A 19,440-nucleotide genomic window follows, 5' to 3' on the forward strand; every position below is an offset into this window, starting at 1 on the left:
GGCGGGGTGACTTCCGCGGGCCCGGCACGGCTTCCGGGAGGAGCGGGGGGAGCGGGTGCCGGTGCGGTGCTCGGTTCCGCTCGGCTCTGTGCTCTCGGCCGCCGCCATGACCCGCAAGAAGCTGCACCGGCCCATCGCCGCCATGGCCAAGAAGATCCGCGAGTACCGGGCGCTGAAGGATCGGCCGCGGGACTCTCAGCGCTTCGCCGTGGACTGTGAGACCATGCGGCGGCCCCTGACCCAGAAACGGCTGCCGGTGCGGGCCTGGGAGGACGTGCGGAACGAGAACCGCCTGTTGGCGCTGCTCTGCCGCCTGCCGCGCTTCGGCGTCGGCCGCACCGTCACCCGCAAGTCCTGGCTGTGGGCGCACGACGAGCCCTGCTACTGGGTTATCACCAAAGTGAAGGCGGACTACACGGCCGAGGTACCTGCCCCGTCCCGCCCGCCGCCCCGCCGCGCCCTGCGGGGCTCCCGCCCGCCGCCCCGCCGCGACCCACCCTCAACAGGTTCCTCTTTTCTTTGCAGAACATGGACCATGGAAGAGCCTGGGGCTACCTGACCTTCAAAGGTAAAACCGGCTCGTTTTCCCACACATGGGAAAGAGAGCACCGGGTGCGTGAGGGTGGCAAGGAAGCCGCGGCCTCCCTGCCTGGGAAATTTGTTTTTCTCAGATCTTCTAATGGGAAAAGAAGTTCTCCGCGTTTCAAAAGCTATGATCTAGCCCCTTCAGAATATATTTCCAAGGAATACTGTGGGAGAGCCAGTGCAGTATGACCTTGGGGAACAGCAGCACTAAAAGCGTGTTAGATGAGCTGACAGAGTATTCTGAGACTTTCAAAGCAAGACAGAGCATGAGGGTATTCCAACTAAAATTGTCACTAAAAAGGAAAAAGTGCAATGGCAAGTAAGTTGTGTTACTGGAATTTTAAATTAATGATTGGAGTTGCATGAGTGAATTTTCCTTTTTAGAGCTGCTTTATATTAAGTATACAGTTTTCCCTTACTGCAATTACTGAAGTAGTACTCATTCGAAGGTTTTTAAGTTGTTAAGCATTTTTAACACTTAGTTTTCTGGGAAGCTTTGATCAGTGTAGGGAGAAATTACTCATGTTCCTTAGCCATGGAAATGGAACTTGAGAGAAAGCAAAACTTTAAATTAAGAGAGGGAGTCACCCACAGGGCTGGAACATCTTGCCTGTAGTCCTTCCAGCCTGTTTCTGGTTTGATTCTCAAGGACTGAAGTGAGATCCCATAGTGTAACAGGGAATAATTTGTCCCGCCCTTTGAAAACTCTCTTTCCTCTTGCCTGTTGTAGTATTTTGGGTGCCAAAGAGTCAACACTTGCCGTGTTTCCTGGAGGCAGATTCTTGTGATGGTGTTGCCCACTGGTGTTCATCATCTTTTCCCAGGCAAAACTGAAGAGGAAGTGAGGGAGATTGACAAAGCCATGTACCATGACTGGCGTATGGTGCCCAAACACGAGGAGGAGGCCTTCAAGAAATTCACCCCAGTGCCTGAGGAGACTGTTCGGTTCCTGCCATACCCACCACTGCTCCGAGCCATGATCCTTGCACAGTGGCAGAAGGAGGGAAAACCAATAATGGAAGAGCCAGTTATTGATCTGGAGACGGTCCTGGCCTCTCCCCAAGAGCGAGCAAAGAAAAAAGCTACAGGGACACCAGTATAAAGACTTGTTCTGTGTCCTGAGCATCCCATGTGCTCTCACTGCCTGTTAGAAGCCCAGTGCACAGGGGTCTTACAGAGCCCCTCTGTGCCCATTGTGGTAGGATGTTTCCAGCTTTCTCCTCAGCCCCGAACAGTCACGTCATCTGAAAGGGAAGATGCAGATACATTCAGACTCTTTTTCCATAACTTTGGTTTCAGTCGGCAGAGGAATCTTCTTGGTTCCCTGGATAGTCTCTAAATACACAGCTCCAGTCAGCCAGCTGCAGTTCTTTGGAGCATAATGTTTTTTACATAACTGGGGTCCTGCATGAATCACAGAAAAAATGACTGTGAATATCACAGTATTTCACAGAGCTGTGAAAAAATGTATCTGCAAATGGAAATAAATGTTTTCTTAATTCTACTGCACAGTTCTAAGAAAACTCATGAATTTTTTTTCAATGCCTGGAGGTCATCATGATGGCCAAATGCAGAGCCATTAGCTCAGGGACAGCATCTGGTTCTCTGAACACTGCAGAATGATCTGGATTACTTGCATATGAAGGCAGTGAACAAGAAGTGAGGAGCATGACTTCAGTACTAAGCTAATCCAAAGCTATCCATCTCTTACTCCTGAAGATGGCTGTCAAGAGATAGGAGAAATTATTTTAGTTCTGGTGATGCAGAGGAGGTGGGATTGGCTCTAACCATTTGAAGCCAACTGTAAATGCCCATGTTCCAGGGCAGCATGTTGTGAACATTAAAACATGCAGCTCCTGAGCACAGTTCTGATCTTTTCTCTTGCAGTGGCTGCGGATGCTTCTGCTGTGTCAGAGGCTGTTGGAGTGTCTGGTTTGGGTGTGGTTGGAGGGGGAGCACAAGAGCTGTTCAGCTCTATTGATCAGTTCCCTGCAAAGTAACTGTTTAGTTCCTGTGTCTGCAGGTAGTTGGAGGTTGTGTTCTATTTACTGCAGCATCCTGAAATCACAAATAGCCTGAAGGGATTTAGTGAGGGAGAGCACAAACTGGACTCGATTCCACCCAGTGTGTGTGGCCTGGATGAGGCTGGGAACATGTGGCCCCAGCCAGCAGGAAATGGTTGTCATCAGGCAGGAGCACACAGATTGACATTGGCTACCTGTATTTCCATAGAGTTCCTCACTAGAGGCCCTGAAGGATTAAGATGCTATGGGATAAGAAGGAAGGCATTTCTTTTGAGTTAAAAGCTGGTCCTGCGACAAGGAGCAGAGTCTGGGAAGAACTGAGCCTGCCTTGTTGTGGCAGGAGCACTGCAGAGCATGTGCCAGATCTAGTTCCTCTGGCTTCAGAAGGAATGGGAGAATCCAGGAGAGGGACAATCAGGAGTGTTGTTAAAGGCACGGTTTGAGGCTGTGAGCCTTCCCATGGCAGCTGCTGTGGTTGGAAGGTAGTTTGTCTGATTCCCATAGCCTCCACTGCTGGGCATTGAGCTGAGCTTGCGTCTTTCTGTGACTGAGGTACTACTGAACACAAACCAAGAAGAAGGGAGATTGGGAGGGAGGTGTAGTTGTGATGGGATGGGTAGAACAGTCTAGTCTCTGTCCTGCACAGCCGGGATCTGAACAAAGCTCGAGCAGAGGAAGTGTCTCCCTGAGGGGGCAGTCTGACCACAGGGGGAAGAGCCAAGTGCTGGTCACAGCATCCCCCAGCAATCCCAGAAAGGCAAGAAACGACCCATGACTAGGGTATACCAGGGAGCCAAGCCAGGCACAAAAGCAGATAGAGTTGATAAGGCATAGACTCACCCAACAACTTGGGTGAGGAAGGATCTCTGAAGATGTTGTAGTCGAGATCCAGCCCCCTGGGTCCAAGGGGTCTATCCAGGAGCAGCTAGAGACAGACACAGTTACAGGCATGTTGAAGACCCCAGGTTGTGCTTAAATGAGGCTCCTGGGACACAGGAGGAAAGGGTACAGATGGGGGTCTAGGTGGCACCGATCAGGACAGTTATGACCTGCTGGTGAGCTCACAGTTATAACACCTGGGGGAATGGGTGTCTTCTCACAGAGCCCTGGGCAGCCTGGGAGCCTTGCCCTGATAGTGAAGGTCCCTTCTGGGAAGCTGCACAGCCTGTTTGCCATGTGCTGGACTCCATGCCCAGAACATGCTGTGAGCTCTGATGGGCCTCCCAAACTTGTATGTTACCTCACAGATTGTTTACCAACATGGGGGAATTGTTTGAAGGGTGTCAGCAGTGACCTGCTTCCTTAGCCACCCTGGTGGGTACCAGACATGGCTGTACTTCACCCAGGGCCGTGCTCAAACCGCTCCTGGCCATATCGAAGGGTGCAGCCCGAGGGGTTCAGGATGGATCCCAGCATGTGCTTCCAAACCTCATTGTTGAGGTGCCTCCATTAACTGCAGAGGCATTGCCAGTTGTACTACACCCTGGCCTGCGCCACACCACAGTGCCTGTGTTGGTCATGGAGGTGACTCGCCTTAAGAAGGCTCCCTGCTCAGGGCAGAAGATGCTCCTCTCCTGTCTTAAGGACATGGTTCCCTTGCACATTGCCATGTCCAGCCCTTGAACCAATGCAGTTCTACAAAACAACTATGAAGGTGTCTCAAGTGCTGCTGGGACTGAGGGGCTTCCTGCAGTTGAATGGTGCTGATGTCACCAATGCCTGTGAGGCTGTGAAGTGCCACCCTGTAGAGTGTTGAAAACTGATCTGATGTGTTATCCCTGGAAGTTCACCTGAAAGGGCCACCCTGACTAAAGCTGCAGCAAGCCAGCAGGTGGATGGTTCTCTGCTCCAGCTTCTATTTCTGAAGTTGTTCCACCTTATATTTCCACCTTTTATTTCTGCTGCTGGTACAAACTACAGATTGCACTGTGGCTTGCTGGACCAGCCCCTTCTGCTCCAGCCTTGTGAACCATCCACATCTCATTCCTTGCCACTGAACTGCTCAACAGAAAACACTTGAGCTGCATTTCCACCCTTGCAAGTGTCCTGTTAAAGACTGAGCAGCAATCCCAGTGCCTTCATAGGAACACAATGCGCTGCCCAAGCTGATGTTAACATGTTTATTACATACAGAACAGATACGGTTTGTTGTTGATAGCATAGGGGACAAAGCACGGGAACGTATTCATACAGCAGGCTCTTTACAGAATGCCATCTTCAGACCAAACAGCGGAGTTTACAGGCCTTAAGACACTTTTTAAAATCCTTTTGTAACATACAAGATACTTTACATACATCACAGTGGAGATATGACAGAGAAGCGTACTGAAGCCAGTCAGTTCACACCTTGATGCCCCGCAGCCACCCAAGGCCACAGGAGCTATCAGCAGAGGCTGGGTCTCCCCCCTGCAGCTGCCCCTCTGGGCCATGTGCTTCTCTTGGAGGAAAACATGGCATTGAGCTGGAAAGGAACCTGATGGGAGATTTCCTCGTATTGTTAGGGCCCAGTGGGTGACAGGAGACCGAGTGCTGTCCCTTCAACTGCTCAAACCAGATACAGAACAGTCAGCGGTACAAATGTTGCAATTCTGACTTTCCTATGAAAGACAGAGCTAAGGAACTGAACCCTACCAGGGCTTTTTTTTTTTTCCCCTTCAACTAGCCCAAATTCTGAAGTTTGCCTGGCCCTAACTGATGAACTACTACACGACAGTGGAATCTGTGCTCTAGATCTTATACTGTTAACTTGAATGCACTCTGTGTTGGGATCAAAAGAGGTCTTCCTAGCAGAAAGCATATGGCGAAAGTGAATGAGAAGCCTGGCACAGTCAGCAGTGCCCCAGTGAAATGTCCCTGGTGAAAGGTCCCCCAACATGCAGGTGGTGGCTCCAAGTATCCCTTAACCTCGTGCCAGACACAGAGCCCGGTACACAGGTATCTGGAAGATGCCCTCTAGCTGGATTCCTGCCTTGGGGAGGAGTGGTGTGGTGGGTGTGTCACCAGCACTGCTCACACGCAGCATGGGCACCACTGTGGCTGGCTGAGGCCTCTGTTCACCAAAGAGGTCTCTTGCCTTCTTGCAGGGAAAATGTATACCCCAGCCTTTCCTGAACTGTGGATACAAAAATGGTTTCGGTGCTGCTGTGTCAGGAGAGATGCCACACGTTAGAGCATCCCCTGGGTAAATATGGCATCCCTGCAGCACACCAGGACCTGCAAGCCTGGTCCATGGCAGCAAGCACATGACACAGCAGGGAGCTTTCCAGGAGATGGAGGATTGCCCAGCTGTCCCCATACTGCCATAAAGACATCTCTGTGAACCCTGGAGTGCTGCACAGGTCAGGGAAGAAACAATATGACCACCAGGAGCTTCCAAATTCATCTCTAACAAATGCAACTTGCCCTAGTCCTGCACACCCAGAAAAGAGCGTTCAAGGGACACAGATTTTGTCCTTGTGGGACAGTGTCAGAAAGGGGAACACACCATTGCCTCTACACCTGGAACTTCCATATTCTGCATCTTGAGCTCAAAACCACTCTCCCTGGCCCCATTTTCTAGTGCTTCTTTTGTAAGCAGGATGCACATCTGTAATCACTCAGCATTGCTTAGACAGAAGGGGCTATCACTGCTTTTCTTGGGGGCTGTCCATTTTTTCCAGGAGTCAGAAATTTGCAGCTTTTCAAACTCCTTACTAGCACAGTCAGTGCTTGTGATGTTAGGTAAAAGATGTCAGGAATCTAGCCTCAATTCGTTTTTCTGTGTGACATCAGGTGAGACATAGCCTTGAATGCACCTGTACAGTCTTTCCTAACCAACTGCCAAGTCTCTGTTTTCCAAGTCCTTGTGAAAAGAGATCTCCTTCCAGCAGGTCCTGGAAAAGAGACACAGCCTTGAGATAAGGCAATTTCAATGTGCTAGTGCAGAACTCAGAGCAGATCAACACCATCTGCCCTTGCCTGTGTTTTAAAAGCCACCAAATGCAATGCAGAGATAACCACCTTTCAGAATGATCTCAGGAATTCTTTACTGTCTGGCATTTTTGGAAGGGAGGGTTAAAAATATTGCCTTTTCTGGTCTTAAAAAAGTGAAGTTCCAGTACCCCTTGGCTACTATGGTTGTTTGGCCTTTACAGTCAAACACCCATCTCCCATCTGAGGCCACCAAACGATCCTCTTGGGACACACACAGGCACCCAGCACATGACTGCTGAGGCAGCAGCAGCAGAAGGGACTTTCTCCCTGCAAAGATGGAGGACGTGATCCCCACTGTAAGGATGCTGTTGCCTTCTCCAGCCCCACAGCAGAAGTGCTGCCGAAACCATGATGCTCCTTGGAGGGTTCCTTGGACCCTTGGTTGCTCTAAGTCCAGAGGATGTTATTCTGTGCTTAAGGGTGAATAAGGGTAAGATGAGGAGTCTACTGGTGAACTAGAAGGGATTTCTGCTGGGGTGCTGCAGAAGTGATTCACCATCACTGCTTTGGCAGGGAATGCCTGGGGACACACTTCTTTCTCATGCAGGTAGGAGTGAGGCAACCTGCCCAAGAACCTGAGCCACCCCCCTCCAGCTGTCCCTCCTGACAGTGGGCAAAGGTTTTGCACAGTTCTGGCTCCAAGCTCACTTCATGATGTACTGCCATTTCTCTCCTTGTAGACGCCAGTTCCAGAGCAGAACAAGAATCTAACCACGCCAAAAGCATATGGGCCCAAGATGAAAGCTGCAAGTTCAGAGGTTCAAGGGGGTCACAGTCCAAGGCAGGAGCCGTTGCAGTTGTCCAGGGTCAGTTTCCAGCAGGAGTTATAATGCAGGCGTTCTGTATGTACATCTTGGCATTCAGGCGGGAGGAGGGACACTTATTATGGGAAAAGAGGAATTCTCACTCAGGGATGTATGATACCTGCCACACAATAATGTGGCTGCGTTCAGCCTTGGAAAGTACTGGCTTCACTTGGGTGGCATCTCCTGCATTCTCTTCTGTCTCATCATCTTCCCCATCCCCTGAAGAGAGAAAACAGAGAGTAAAAATGGCAGGAAAGAAAATGCCATAGTGGCTGCTCTGGAATACTCCAAAGAGGCCAATACACCTTTTAGAGTCCCAGCAGTCTAATAACAGACACTGAGCTGAGATCTTTTTCTGTGCCTGGAGAACATTTAGAGCAACACCATTTTTTTCTGAAACTGGACTACACAGATGGGACAAACCAGCTCCAGCAGCAGCAAAGATCACCCTTCCTTTCAGGGAAGCTGATTTTTACACACAGAGCACCTTCTACAGCACCATGGGTGATCATAGTGGGGCAGCAGTGTTTGGAACCAGTGGCACAGATGAGTTTGTTCTTTCCAAAACCATTCATACTGATGCTGTGTTATGGTATTTTTCATATAATTGTAGCTTTGTAGATTGCTAATGCATGGCTGTAACTCCCAGTACTTTTCCTACCCTTTCCCCCTAAATTTTAGAACAATAACAAGCTAACCCTCTAACACATTCCTGAAATACTATTTAGTCTTGCCTCTTTAGTCAACCAAGGACATCTTGCTTTTTACCATGTATCATAAACATAATAAATACGGGGCAGAGCTCTTGAACCAACTCTAGTGGGGCAGAACCCGGGGAAAATTACCTAACCAACTGCTCTTCTAATTGGACAGTATTTGTTAAATATGCTAATTTGTTAAACTTACAAAAATGTAGAAGTCCTGTATCACGTGCGTATATTGCACCTGGAGGCCTCCAATTAAAGACCTGTTTGTATAATACTTCCTATATTAATATTGTCTTGAAAGTGTGTTGTTTTGTTTCTCGATTTTGTAGGCATCAGTACAGTCGTGTCACACTGCAGCCACAGGGCACAGGTTGACAGCCTTGTGCTGTGCAAGGAAGATCCGTATCAGCCCTCACAGCCTGACGCAGGAGAAACAGTGCAGGGTTTTTCTGCTTTGGCTCCCCACCAACAGTGATGCCTCACTCCATGACCACAGCTACGCACCTGCTGCCTTTCCAGATGCCCCCCACCAAGGGCACTCACCAATCCGGAAATCGATGTACCCTTCTCCTCCACTCAGCACCAGGACGTTCTTTAGCTTCTGCCCCTCAGTCTCAGTGGCTGCTGTGCTGGGGTTCTCCGAAGGGCTGTCCAACACACTCCCATTCAGGGTCGCAAGGACATTGCCTGGGAGAGGACAGAAGTGCTGTCAGTGCCTCTGCTCAGCCCCGACACAGTTCACACGCACACTAACACATTGGGCAGACCAATTCCTTCTGCTAGTCAAATCTGACAGTCACTCCAGTTTAAACACAGATGTGTAAACCACAGGAAGTGCCAGCCACGGCCTGGACCCTAGTCTGCTGCAGACCAGCTCCAGCCCCTACTACCAAAGGGATGGAGGCACAAGCCCCTGCAGAGGGAGGGCTGTGCACATCCTTACCAGGCACAGAGACGAAGAACTTGACAGCATCACGGTGGCCATGGAAGCAGAGTTGTGCCTGAGCCATGGAGCAGTAGGGAATGAAGCTGCTGGCGGATTTGTCACTGTTGTCATCACCATACACGTGGATGACCCCACCGGAGCGACTGCCCTCTCCAGAGGTTGGTGAAGTCTTGTTGGCTGGGGACAGGGAGCAGGAACACCATCAGTGATAGCTTTGAGTCTCCTTTACAGAAGGGACTCAGTCAAAGAGGAAACTCATGAGCCGTGAAGGAAAACCTTTAAAGGTGCAGGTCTCTTTAAAGGTCTTGTATGAGTGATGTGATGGAGGAGAGCACACCAGATTACACAGTCCCTCTCTTTCAGAATGAGGCAAGCTAGACTGGTGTCACCAGCAGTGATTCTGTCCAGCCTCCAGAAATAACCTGCTGTCCTAGGATCAACCTTGATCTTTCATAGCTGACAGGGTACCCAAAATGTCCACTGTCCCCAGAGGGCACCTGGAGAAGAATATCTGCTCTGGATTAGTGATGTTGCTCAATTTCCAAGTCAAGTCCTTTGCTCATGCCCAGTCATGAGCACACATGCTGCTGAAAGCAGTCTCTGGGTGTGGTGAAGCCTCAGCCCACTCAAAGCCATCACAGAAGTGGAGTGAGATCCTTCCTCATTTCTTGATTTAACCATGACACCAGATTGTCAGCTACTCCAGCAATGAACATCTTTCAGATGTTCACCATCCACAGCTTCCAAGGAGGGGTCAGGGGCCTGCATCCTTCATGACCAGGCTCCGAGAATGTGACAGTTTCCACTCACCAAGCAACAGAGACCAGTGCTCCAAGCTCAGGGTGGGAGATGCTTTCCTTCTGCACACACCCACATCAGTACAACAGGAACAATATTAAACCAGGCAGCTTTCACTTTTCTGTGAGAGAGGTCGATTGCTTCATTAATTATCTGTAGTTCTGTGGTTTAACTTGGGCTGAATTTCAGTTACATGACTTGGACAAAAAACTTTTCCCTATCAGGCTCAGGCCAGGATGGTGGGACAGGTACGAATACTTTGATGGAAGAATCAGAGTCAGTGTGTGTATAGTATCTGGCTTTTTTACTGCAATTAATATCAGATGCTTTAAAAGAAGGAGACGTGATGATAATGCATCTGTACAGCCACGTGAATGTCTTTGAGTGAGAAAAAAGCCCCTCTAATTTCTGACACTGGAAAAGCATGAATTTGAACTCAGACCCTGTCTTAACTGGCACAAACTTAAGCAATTCTTCACGCTTATCAAGTCCCCTTGGGTTCAACATTTTGTCTGATGACTTACAGGTGGCAGGTACCATAGCACCACCTGCCATTGGCCTGAAACTGATGAAAGTAGCATCCTTGGAAAACCAAAGGAGACCTTGGAAGAACACTCTACTCCTGCTTCCTGCTTCTGACGAATGAACCTCTCCAGTCCCCATCTCAAATTGGCCTACCACAGTAAGGAAACCACTGCTGAAGAATAATTACTCTTAACACAAAAAACCAGAGGGATCAACAAAAAGATGGAAAAAATTGTTTAGAGCCATGGGAAATGAGAATATTTACATGATTGTCTCTGGTTGGTTTTCTCTAATGCAACTTAAAACAGAAGAGTGATGAGGAAAAATGGATGGAGAGAAGTTGAATGGCAGAATGGAAGGGCGGGAGATGGGCGCAAAAGGAATGACAGCTGTGGAGGGGAGGCAATGGACTTACCCCGGAGCCCAAGGAGTTGGCCGCGGTGGAGGACTACAGCTAGGCACAGGCAGGGAGTGGGAACACAGAGGGGCACGGGAAGTGACGGGCAGGATGGGAGAGAAGAAAAAGGTGATTACTGGGAGATAATTTGGGGGCAACAAAAATAGTATAAAACCTAGAGAAACCACAACAGAAGCTCCTATGAGTTTGTACTAATACTGTTCTTGCTCACTTTGCTCTTATCTTACAGGGACAGATGAGGTATCTGAGGTGGGAGAGGGACCATGTCACAAGGATCCACTGCTACATTTTTAGTGAGATTTTCTTGCTTACCACATTTTTTATAGGAACGCAGAAAGATAAAGCAATTGGTTTACAGCAGGGAAAAAGTTTAACTCAGACCAAGGACAGCAGCCTTAAGACAGAATGGGCTTCAGAAAGGAACTCAGAAACAAGACCAAAATTGCAATCTATGAAGAGAACTGTCTCACTGCCTTCCTGGTGTCAGCCCCAGGCACTTCCAGCTTCACTGCCCTTAGAGGAGAACATTCCAAGCCTGACTTCCAGGAGGATTACAAGAGGTTTGCTTCTTTTATACAAGAGGTGTTTTGTTTCTCAGCTTTCCTGTGAGCATTGGTGAAAAAACATATATTTGGCTGCTTTCTTTTGAAAGCAATTGCAATCAGCTTCAAATCCTACTTCCCCATGGTGATCTGGATAAGACTCTTCAAAATAAGATGCTGATGGGCAGGTACAGAACAGGACTAGTAAGAGCTTCAACTAAACTTCCAGCTCCAGAGATTCAACTATTTACTCTTATTGCTGGGTCCCCTCACCAGGCTGGATTTGGTGTAGGATACCTATTTCTACTTGACTGATAAAGCTGAGCCCTAATCTGAGTAAATGGAGCTTTTCTAAGATCAGTTTCTGGAAAATACTGTTATGGAGACATTTAGATGACTATGCCAAAATGAAATTTCCAGGGAGATCTTCCTGGTGACTTCTCACCCCATGGCCTCCTTTTGAAGACTTACTACAACTCCCAAAACTTTGTGAAACTCATGTTTCACAGTAACTACTGAATCAGTTCACATCACTCTGCTCTGTCAACGTCCAGGGCTGCTCACACTCTGGGCTTTTCACCCTGAACATGGCTATGATCAAAGGGTGTCAAATGTCAGGAAGGCATTAGCCTACCTGAGCCACCTGCCATGCTGCACAAATAACACCTAAAAGCTTCTTTTTTTTAGGGGGGATGCAGGAGTACTTTCAATAAATGTCACTTACTCTCAGTCAGGGGAATGGAGATGACAACACCGTTCCCGGTGCCCACCCAAAGGCGGTTGCCAGCGATGAGCAGGGCCGTGATCCGCACGAAAGAGAAGCCCAGCTTTCCAGTGCCTAGGGAGCATGAATGAGAGTTGGAGAGTTAGTGATGACTTTGGGCAAGGTCTGCTTTGGGCAAATTCTGCCTTGAGCTCAGTGAGCAACAGACCCTCACCGAGCATCTTGCTGACGTAAGGCTCAATGTCGACATCCTGCAGATGTTGATGGCTGTGGGCATGGTAGAGCCTCAGCGTGGAGTCCAGGCGGATGGAAACCCACACTCCATCTCCAATCCATGCCAGCTGTCGCACCTGGCTCTCCCGACGAGGATGGGCATCAAAGGATTTCTGAAATAGGTGAACCAGTGTAGATACAAAAATGCTGCTAGCGAGGATTTTCTTGCTCTTTTCTAAGTCCGTGAGAGACTTTTCTCTCTCACAGAAGAGGTAACAGAGTTATGTAAACAACCAAGCCACCTGCAACCTTGAAAAGTCTTGTTTATGGTCTAGTAGAAAAATATTTTGACAATGGATGGTTTAGGATTTTAGCCAATCACCCCCAAGGGGGGGCTGATCATTTGTCCAATTAGACTATGAAGAAAAAAGTCTATAAAAGAGTTTATAAAATAATTAAATAAATCAATCTTGCTGCACAATTCCTGCCTGCTGGATCTTCTCTCCTCCTCCTCTTCCCTATGGCTGCGGGACACGGTGATATACCCTAGGGCCTAGGCCTGCGGTAATAAACCAACGTGAATTCACAGAAGGTTTGCCATTATCTATACTCCATATGTACATACATTCCATTTTCCTCAATTGAGATCCCTTGTTTGGGTTCCAAAGATCTTGGAGAAGCTGTGTTAATGCTAGCTGACCCCAGCAGTTCACTACTGTACACAATCAATCCTTTGCTTGAGCAGCTGCATGGCAGCTTTGCAGAGTTGATGGTCTTTTCAGACCGCTTCAGGAACAAGAACATTTAGAAGCCAAGAGCTTTCAATGTACTTGGTAGAAAAGGAAAACACACAACTCCAGGATAAATTCCAAAGATCAAACTGCTTTGGCTCACTAATGTGAACTTTAGATCCAGCACTTCTTCTCTCCTCAATTAGAATTATTTCAAACACTCTCAGATTTGTACCAACACCACTGTACTGATTTTCACCCAAAAGGCTCTAAAGATTGTTTTTTCCTTAGTGGAATCCCAGGGGCTTGCTAACTGTACTGTTCCTTTGTGCCATAATGCCTACAGATGGAGAAGCCTCAGATTGTAAGTGAAGAGTCACTGTAAAGCAAACACCTATGTTTGGACACTACATGGCCTCATAGACTCCCTAGTAACGGCAAAGAAAATTGTCAGTTTAGACTTACTGATAGAATTATGCTCTGGAAAGGGAGGAAGGAATAAATATCCCCTGGAAGATTAGATCATAACATGACCCAGACTGACAGTCTTGGTCTTGCAGTCAGCAATGACAACCCAAAGGTTCTGAATTTCACACACTGCAGCAGAGAACAGCTGTAAGAATAAATCCAACACAAGTGTGTGCATGCACAGACATGCATGTGCTCTCTTACCTCAATCTGCATTGTCTTTGGCTGGATAACATGGATTTTGTTCTTGTAGCCACACCAGACTCTATCATAGACCACAGCCATGCAGCGGATGGAGTGGTGAGTGTGACCAAGATCCATCAGGTGGTAATTACTGAGATCCCACTGACCATCTGAGGTGAAAAACAAGTGTGGAAAGATGTATCTCCTCCATGACATGTGAGCATACAACAGAATCCTCTACCTTTCTCTATATATCTGGGTATACAGGCTTAGCTGATACTCAAATGCTCAGTTTGCTTATGTCTGTGACCTTCCCATGGCTCCTGCTTCAGGCACAGCCTTACACTTATGAAATATGTAAAGTTTAGTTTAGATAAAGTTTAGTTTGGTGCCTGACAGTGCTCAAATCAGGCCAATTTAAACATCTTTTATTGCAATGAAGTGAACAGGCTTCTCTAATAAGTACAACAAAACCAGTGGGAGAAGAGGGAAGACAGCTGAACAAGACTATGCAGAAACTTGAAAGGAAATGGGCCATACAGTCTTTGTGGTGAGGCTTCCTCACAACACAGACCTACAACATAATTCCCCCAAAGTGTCAAATCCAAAAGAAGGAATCAGATCTCCCTTCTCTCACTCTTATTTTTAACTAACCAGGCAGATATTGTGTCCTTCACAGACAGGAAGCCTCTATGTCATGAAGCTTTATCTTATTTCTGATGGGAACAATTTTGATGTGTCAGTGGTCAGGCTTGAGCTCATGACAAAGGCTGAATCAAAACTTGAATGGCACAAGCCCAGAAATCTCTATCTTTCTGCTTGCTGAATGAACTGCTACTCAATGAATAACTAAGTTCTTTATATGCCAACATTTGTCACAGTTAGCTAATTCCCATGTGCTGTCAGGTGTGAACACAGATAAGAAACTGCTCAAGCCACAGGGAAACAAAACCCACAGCAGTGAAGAGGACCAGAAATTGAATTTACTAAGTGTACCTCAAACAACTGCACAGCATAAAACATGACCTAAAAGTGTCACGTTTACTCCACATATGCTACACAGCAACTACACACATTTTTGTTCAGAAAAGCTCAGGAAGTGGTGTTAGAGTACACCTGAGATGGTTTAGGATAGCGATTATGTGTATAACAGCTATGTGTTTTAACTCAGTGTTTGTACTCCAGCAGCCAGCAACTTCCTTTCTCACCTCGGGAGAGTGTTTAATCCACTGCTACACTTTTAGCCAAGTTTTGTTTTCTCTATTACATTGAGTCTTACCTTCTCCCCGATGGAATATGGCTAGTGTTCCATCTGCCAGAGCAACCAGGACCCTCCCTTTCACATGCCTGAAATAACGGAATAGTAAATACATAAAAACTCCAAAGAACTGAGGGACTAAAAAACACTTCCTGCCATCCACACACACCATCTTTACATAGTCTCCACAATTCCCAGTCAGTTTAGCATTGCAGGAACATCCTGCAAGAGGTCACACCTCTTACCTTCACTGCAGTAAAAAAAAAAATCACATCTGTAAATTTTCTGTTGAGGAAATTCTTCTCCTTCACAATACAAACTAATTCCCCCTAATTTACCCCTTAGTGAAATTTTGTCTTTCTCCTCCCCACTTACTTTCTCCTGATATTGCTAGTCATGTATTCACTGAATTGGGTCAGGACAGCAACTGAGCAGGAAAAGGGTTGGTATGAGGCTTTCCTATTACTTTTAAAAACCTTCAGAAACTTCTCACAAAACAATGCACTTCAGAAAGCAAAGAAAAAATTGTGGCTGCCACATCCTTGGAAGTGTTCAAGGCTGGGAACATGGATGGGGCTTGGAGCAACCTGGTCTAGTGGAAGGTATCCCTGCCCATGGCAGGGGGTTGAAACAAGAGGATATTTAAGGTCCACTCCAATCCAAAGCATTCTGTGATTCTGTAAGTCTGTGAGAAAGAGCTGCTAACCCCCTCCAAAGCATCACTTAAGCCCCAAACCTTCTCCTCCAGGACCCTTGGAACACACACTTACACCAGGCTCAGCACAGAGTCCTTCAGCTTTATTGAGTGCAGACACTTCTTCCAGTTGGACACAGCTGAGTGCACGTAAAGCCTGTGAGAGAGGACAAATTGGGGAGGGTTAGCAGCAGGGCCCACACCTTCAGCCTGCCCAGGCTTGAGTCTTCTCTTCTGGTAGGAAAGGTGGAGGTGAGGTAAGAAAGCGATGTTAAATGCCTGAGACTATGGTGAGCTGAGCAATGAAATGAGGAATGAAAACCTTCTCCAGAAACAAGCAGCGAACAAAAGGTGTGTGGACATGAAAAACAGAGCCCAGAGCAGGGAGGTGACACAGAGCTCTGCCAACCCAAGGGGAACACACCAGCCATTCTGAGCTCCCAGCCACATGGTGGGGGCGGCACTGGTGCAGGTCCCAGCCTCCCCGGTTGACTCCTGATCTGGCAGTGTTGTGCTGGGCTCCATCTTCAGCTGCCCATTCTCCCTGAAGAGGCAAAAGAACAATGTTAGAGGTTTAGCAGCAGCAGTGCACAGAATGCCCACCTAGGCCCACAGCCTGGCAGCCACAGACAGGTATGGGCCCTTGAAGACACAAGTCACTTCTTGCTCTTTGATAGTTTTTAACTGCAAATCTGCAATTTACACTATTTCCTTCCTCCTCCCCTTACAAACAACAAGTACTTCAAATCTACAGACCCTAACTGTTTAGCAGGACTATTACACAAACAATATTTTCTCTGTTCATTTCCAACTTCAACAGAAACAACTTAGAACAACATGGGCATTCAGGAACAATCTGTATCCAAAACTTCCACCTGTTCTTAAGGCCATCACATCAGCCTTGTTTGTCTTAAGAACTTTTGAGTGGTGAATATGCTTTCTTGGTTACTTTTACAGCACATCAGAGGTACTACTAGAATAAATCAATCATCATTTCTACACACATATGAGTAAGCTCCTTCAGTAAGAACATGAAGTGTACGCATACTTTGGAGGATCTGCCTTAACCACAGGTCTAAATTCATAGTGAGAGGTCAAATATTTGCATTTTAACAGCTGACCCAGTCAGTTGTAGGCTGAGCCATGTCTGTTTTCATTTCATTTTTTGCCTCCCTATTATCCCAGCTGTAATACTGCTTGGAGACAAAATGGATAGAAGTCTGACACTTTATCAGAAGATCAGGCTGGTTCTCTTATCACAAAGCTTATGAAAACAGAACTGATCAGTAACAGAACAGAACCATTACTCTGACCCCAGCCCACCTACCCATTCTGCCTTGGTGCCTGGGCTGGGACAGGGTCTGTGAACACGTGCTCGGTGAGGGGCCCGGGCCGGGCCTGCGTCGGCTCTGCCTCACCAGCACTGCTCTCCGGTACCTCTGTAGCCTCTGTTGCCTCCTCGGTCGACTGAGACTGGTTGATCTTCCCGTTGCAGACAGGAGCCACCTCACCTAGAGGACAATGAACAGTGTGAGACATGCTGGAGAATGAGTTGGTGAGTTAACTATCTAGACATCAGGCTGTCAATTCTTTATTTTATCTTTCCTTGCCAAATTCAATCAAGCCCTGAGCCTGTGCCACAGACACAGCAGCTCATCCAGCATCTTCTGCCTGGATGGGAAACAGACACTATTTTAAGGTGAGGCCTAATCTGTGACTAGCACAGCACAGCACAGCATTGGAAGGGCTCCATGGCTGTCACTGCAGTATGGAGTCAGCAAGGGCAGCAGTATGATTTGCATGTGAGCTTAATTGGCTTCCCAAGGCTCAGAAAACAAAGCAATCAGAACAGCAGCACCTGTAGCAGGGCAAACATCTCATCTGCCCAGAATACTCTCCTGTATGACTCCTGCAACCAGGCTGCAGCATGTGAATCAGAGAAAAAAGGAGGGCTCTAAGAAGAAATGTACCAAAAGGGCCTTTGGTACTCCTGTATCATAATAACAGAATTCTGGAGGCCTCTGAAGTGTTTAACTTGAGGACAGGAGGATGTGGCTGTAACACCAGGAGCTCGTACAGGACTAGCTGTAATTGAAATGTCACTAAGTTTTACATCCCAAAACTCACTCTGTCCCTTGTCCAGCACAGGTGTGTCCCCACGCGAGGAACAGTTGCTTCGTGGCACATTGCAGCGGGTTGCACAGCCCACCAGCGTGATCCCTGCCAAGACACCATCTGCTCCAGCTGACTCCTCGGGATTCACATCCCCCTCCAGGAAGATCTCGCCTGGGGGATAGTCACTCTCACTGGCCGCTGAAGATAAAAGAACAGGTACTCGCATAAATCAAGCAGTCACTGCTAAGTTAATGTAGCTGTACTCCTGAGATCGCCCTAATGATGGGAGATTCTGATCCTTGGGGTTCACCACCCTGGGGAGGCACCACAGCATCCATCAGCAGCCTGATCCATGGCAGATCCCCTCATCCCTAGTATCAGTATCCAAGGCAGGTACACAGCCCTTCCACACTGGACAAGGCTCACTCCTGCTTCCAAAAACCACTGTTTGTGTACCAAATGAATGACTTACTGAACCCTGAACAGGGAGGAATCTCCAGAGAAAGGTCCCACAGGAAGGCAAGATCTGGGTTATGATTTTGGGGAACAATTACAGAACACAAGAAGGCGCAAGGGTTAGTTCCCAAGTGAGGATGTCTGTCACTCCTCAGTGGTGCAGGTGACCCTGTGCAGACCCCAGCCTGGGCCCCACTCACCGGGGATGCTGGAGATGCAGAGCACGTGAGCGTTGCAGACAGTGAACTGGTCCACCACTGTGCCAGGCTGGTTGGCATCAATGATCACGACTTTACTGGTTGACAGCGTGCTAGTGAGGATCCAGACACGGCTGGATGTGGCATCCATCTCATGGAGCTCCTTTGCCTTTGGGAGAGCAAACACACAGGCACAATAAGCACTCCTCTTGGATCAATCTGAGCCTAACAATGCTTGGCAACATTTACACATGGTGTAATTTATTTCAAATTATACATTCTATTCTATAGTAAAATCATATAAGAATTTTTTTCTATTTTATATAGTTGTCTAATCAGTTATATTTTAATTTTTATTTTTATTAATTTGATTCCATTCATGTTGTTGCACTAGTATCCACAGCACTGGCCAAAGAGCCTGACTCCTTATGCTCCAAGAGCAATATGGCCACTAATTTCTCTGTTGACATGTCTGACAAATGTATCACTGAATATTCATTCATCCAGAATGCTGTGAGTCTGGGATGCACCCACAACTGATCAGCTTAAGCAAGCTGGTCTTAGGAGAGTATAAGGCAGCAGTGTAAAACAGGTGTGGAGAAAAACCCTACAAACCAGACAGGATAAAATATTGTATTATTATCTGCAAATTACAGCTTGGTTCTTTAAATAGGAGAAAAACAAAAAATCATTTAAGACTACTAAAAACCAGAACTGGATTAAATCTCAAGCAGCCCAAATGGACTCACAGACTCTCTGTTCTTTAAACAAAGCTTTGCCTAAATGTATTATTTTTTAAATTTACAATTATGAGGGCTATATAATCTTCCTAGCAACCTCATCAAGCATTTAATTGCCCTTATTATAAGGATTTTTTTCAAAATTCCAAACGTTTCAAAAGCAAAAGTTGGAAAACTTTATACTGGATGATTTGTCCGAAATCACACCCAAAGTTACAGAAGAGCCAGAACACCACAGCACTGCCCCACAAGTACAAGAGCATTTTATGGCACAGTACAAAGGTACTGAGAGAAGGGGTATGGTAGGAATGAAATGACAAAAAACATCGGAGGGAAAA

General features: G+C 47.2%; 2 protein-coding genes across 14 annotated transcripts in view; one reads left to right on the forward strand and one right to left on the reverse strand.

Moving 5' to 3' along the window:
• Positions 1 to 11: 11 nt before the first annotated feature.
• On the forward strand, positions 12 to 2,094 carry MRPS34 (mitochondrial ribosomal protein S34). The gene is made up of 3 exons (XM_069030237.1): positions 12 to 424; positions 526 to 568; positions 1,410 to 2,094. The coding sequence occupies exons 1-3, from the start codon at positions 107 to 109 to the stop codon at positions 1,685 to 1,687; spliced, it is 639 nt and encodes a 212-aa protein (XP_068886338.1). The 5' UTR covers positions 12 to 106; the 3' UTR covers positions 1,688 to 2,094.
• A 2,621-nt stretch (positions 2,095 to 4,715) lies between these two features.
• The window catches only part of MAPK8IP3 (mitogen-activated protein kinase 8 interacting protein 3), a 73,314-nt gene continuing 58,589 nt past the window's right edge, over positions 4,716 to 19,440 (reverse strand). For 10 of the 13 annotated variants that reach the window (XM_069030091.1, XM_069030094.1, XM_069030090.1 and 7 more), the window contains 13 exons: positions 18,366 to 18,531; positions 17,722 to 17,907; positions 16,922 to 17,105; positions 16,019 to 16,138; positions 15,671 to 15,751; positions 14,922 to 14,989; positions 13,664 to 13,812; positions 12,262 to 12,433; positions 12,048 to 12,161; positions 10,779 to 10,817; positions 9,038 to 9,217; positions 8,638 to 8,781; positions 4,716 to 7,606 (listed from right to left, as the gene is read on the reverse strand). In XM_069030091.1, coding sequence (XP_068886192.1) covers positions 7,485 to 7,606; positions 8,638 to 8,781; positions 9,038 to 9,217; positions 10,779 to 10,817; positions 12,048 to 12,161; positions 12,262 to 12,433; positions 13,664 to 13,812; positions 14,922 to 14,989; positions 15,671 to 15,751; positions 16,019 to 16,138; positions 16,922 to 17,105; positions 17,722 to 17,907; positions 18,366 to 18,531 — 1,725 coding nt within the window. In that variant the 3' untranslated portion in view covers positions 4,716 to 7,484. The remainder of the gene's footprint in view (positions 7,607 to 8,637; positions 8,782 to 9,037; positions 9,218 to 10,778; positions 10,818 to 12,047; positions 12,162 to 12,261; positions 12,434 to 13,663; positions 13,813 to 14,921; positions 14,990 to 15,670; positions 15,752 to 16,018; positions 16,139 to 16,921; positions 17,106 to 17,721; positions 17,908 to 18,365; positions 18,532 to 19,440) is intronic. The other 3 variants (XM_069030100.1, XM_069030096.1, XM_069030101.1) reach the window with 1 other exon arrangement.

This window comes from Aphelocoma coerulescens, chromosome 14 (genome assembly GCF_041296385.1).
Source record: "Aphelocoma coerulescens isolate FSJ_1873_10779 chromosome 14, UR_Acoe_1.0, whole genome shotgun sequence".
In the NCBI taxonomy this organism is placed as follows: Eukaryota; Metazoa; Chordata; class Aves; order Passeriformes; family Corvidae; genus Aphelocoma; species Aphelocoma coerulescens.

Excerpts from the sequence above, each read along its gene's own strand:
- MRPS34 (XM_069030237.1), top strand. The coding sequence starts at position 107 with ATGACCCGCAAGAAGCTGCACCGGCCCATCGCCGCCATGGCCAAGAAG. Across the intron at positions 425-525 it reads AGGCGGACTACACGGCCGAG|AACATGGACCATGGAAGAGC; the intron begins GTACCTGCCCCG and ends TTTTCTTTGCAG. Across the intron at positions 569-1,409 it reads GGGCTACCTGACCTTCAAAG|GCAAAACTGAAGAGGAAGTG; the intron begins GTAAAACCGGCT and ends ATCTTTTCCCAG.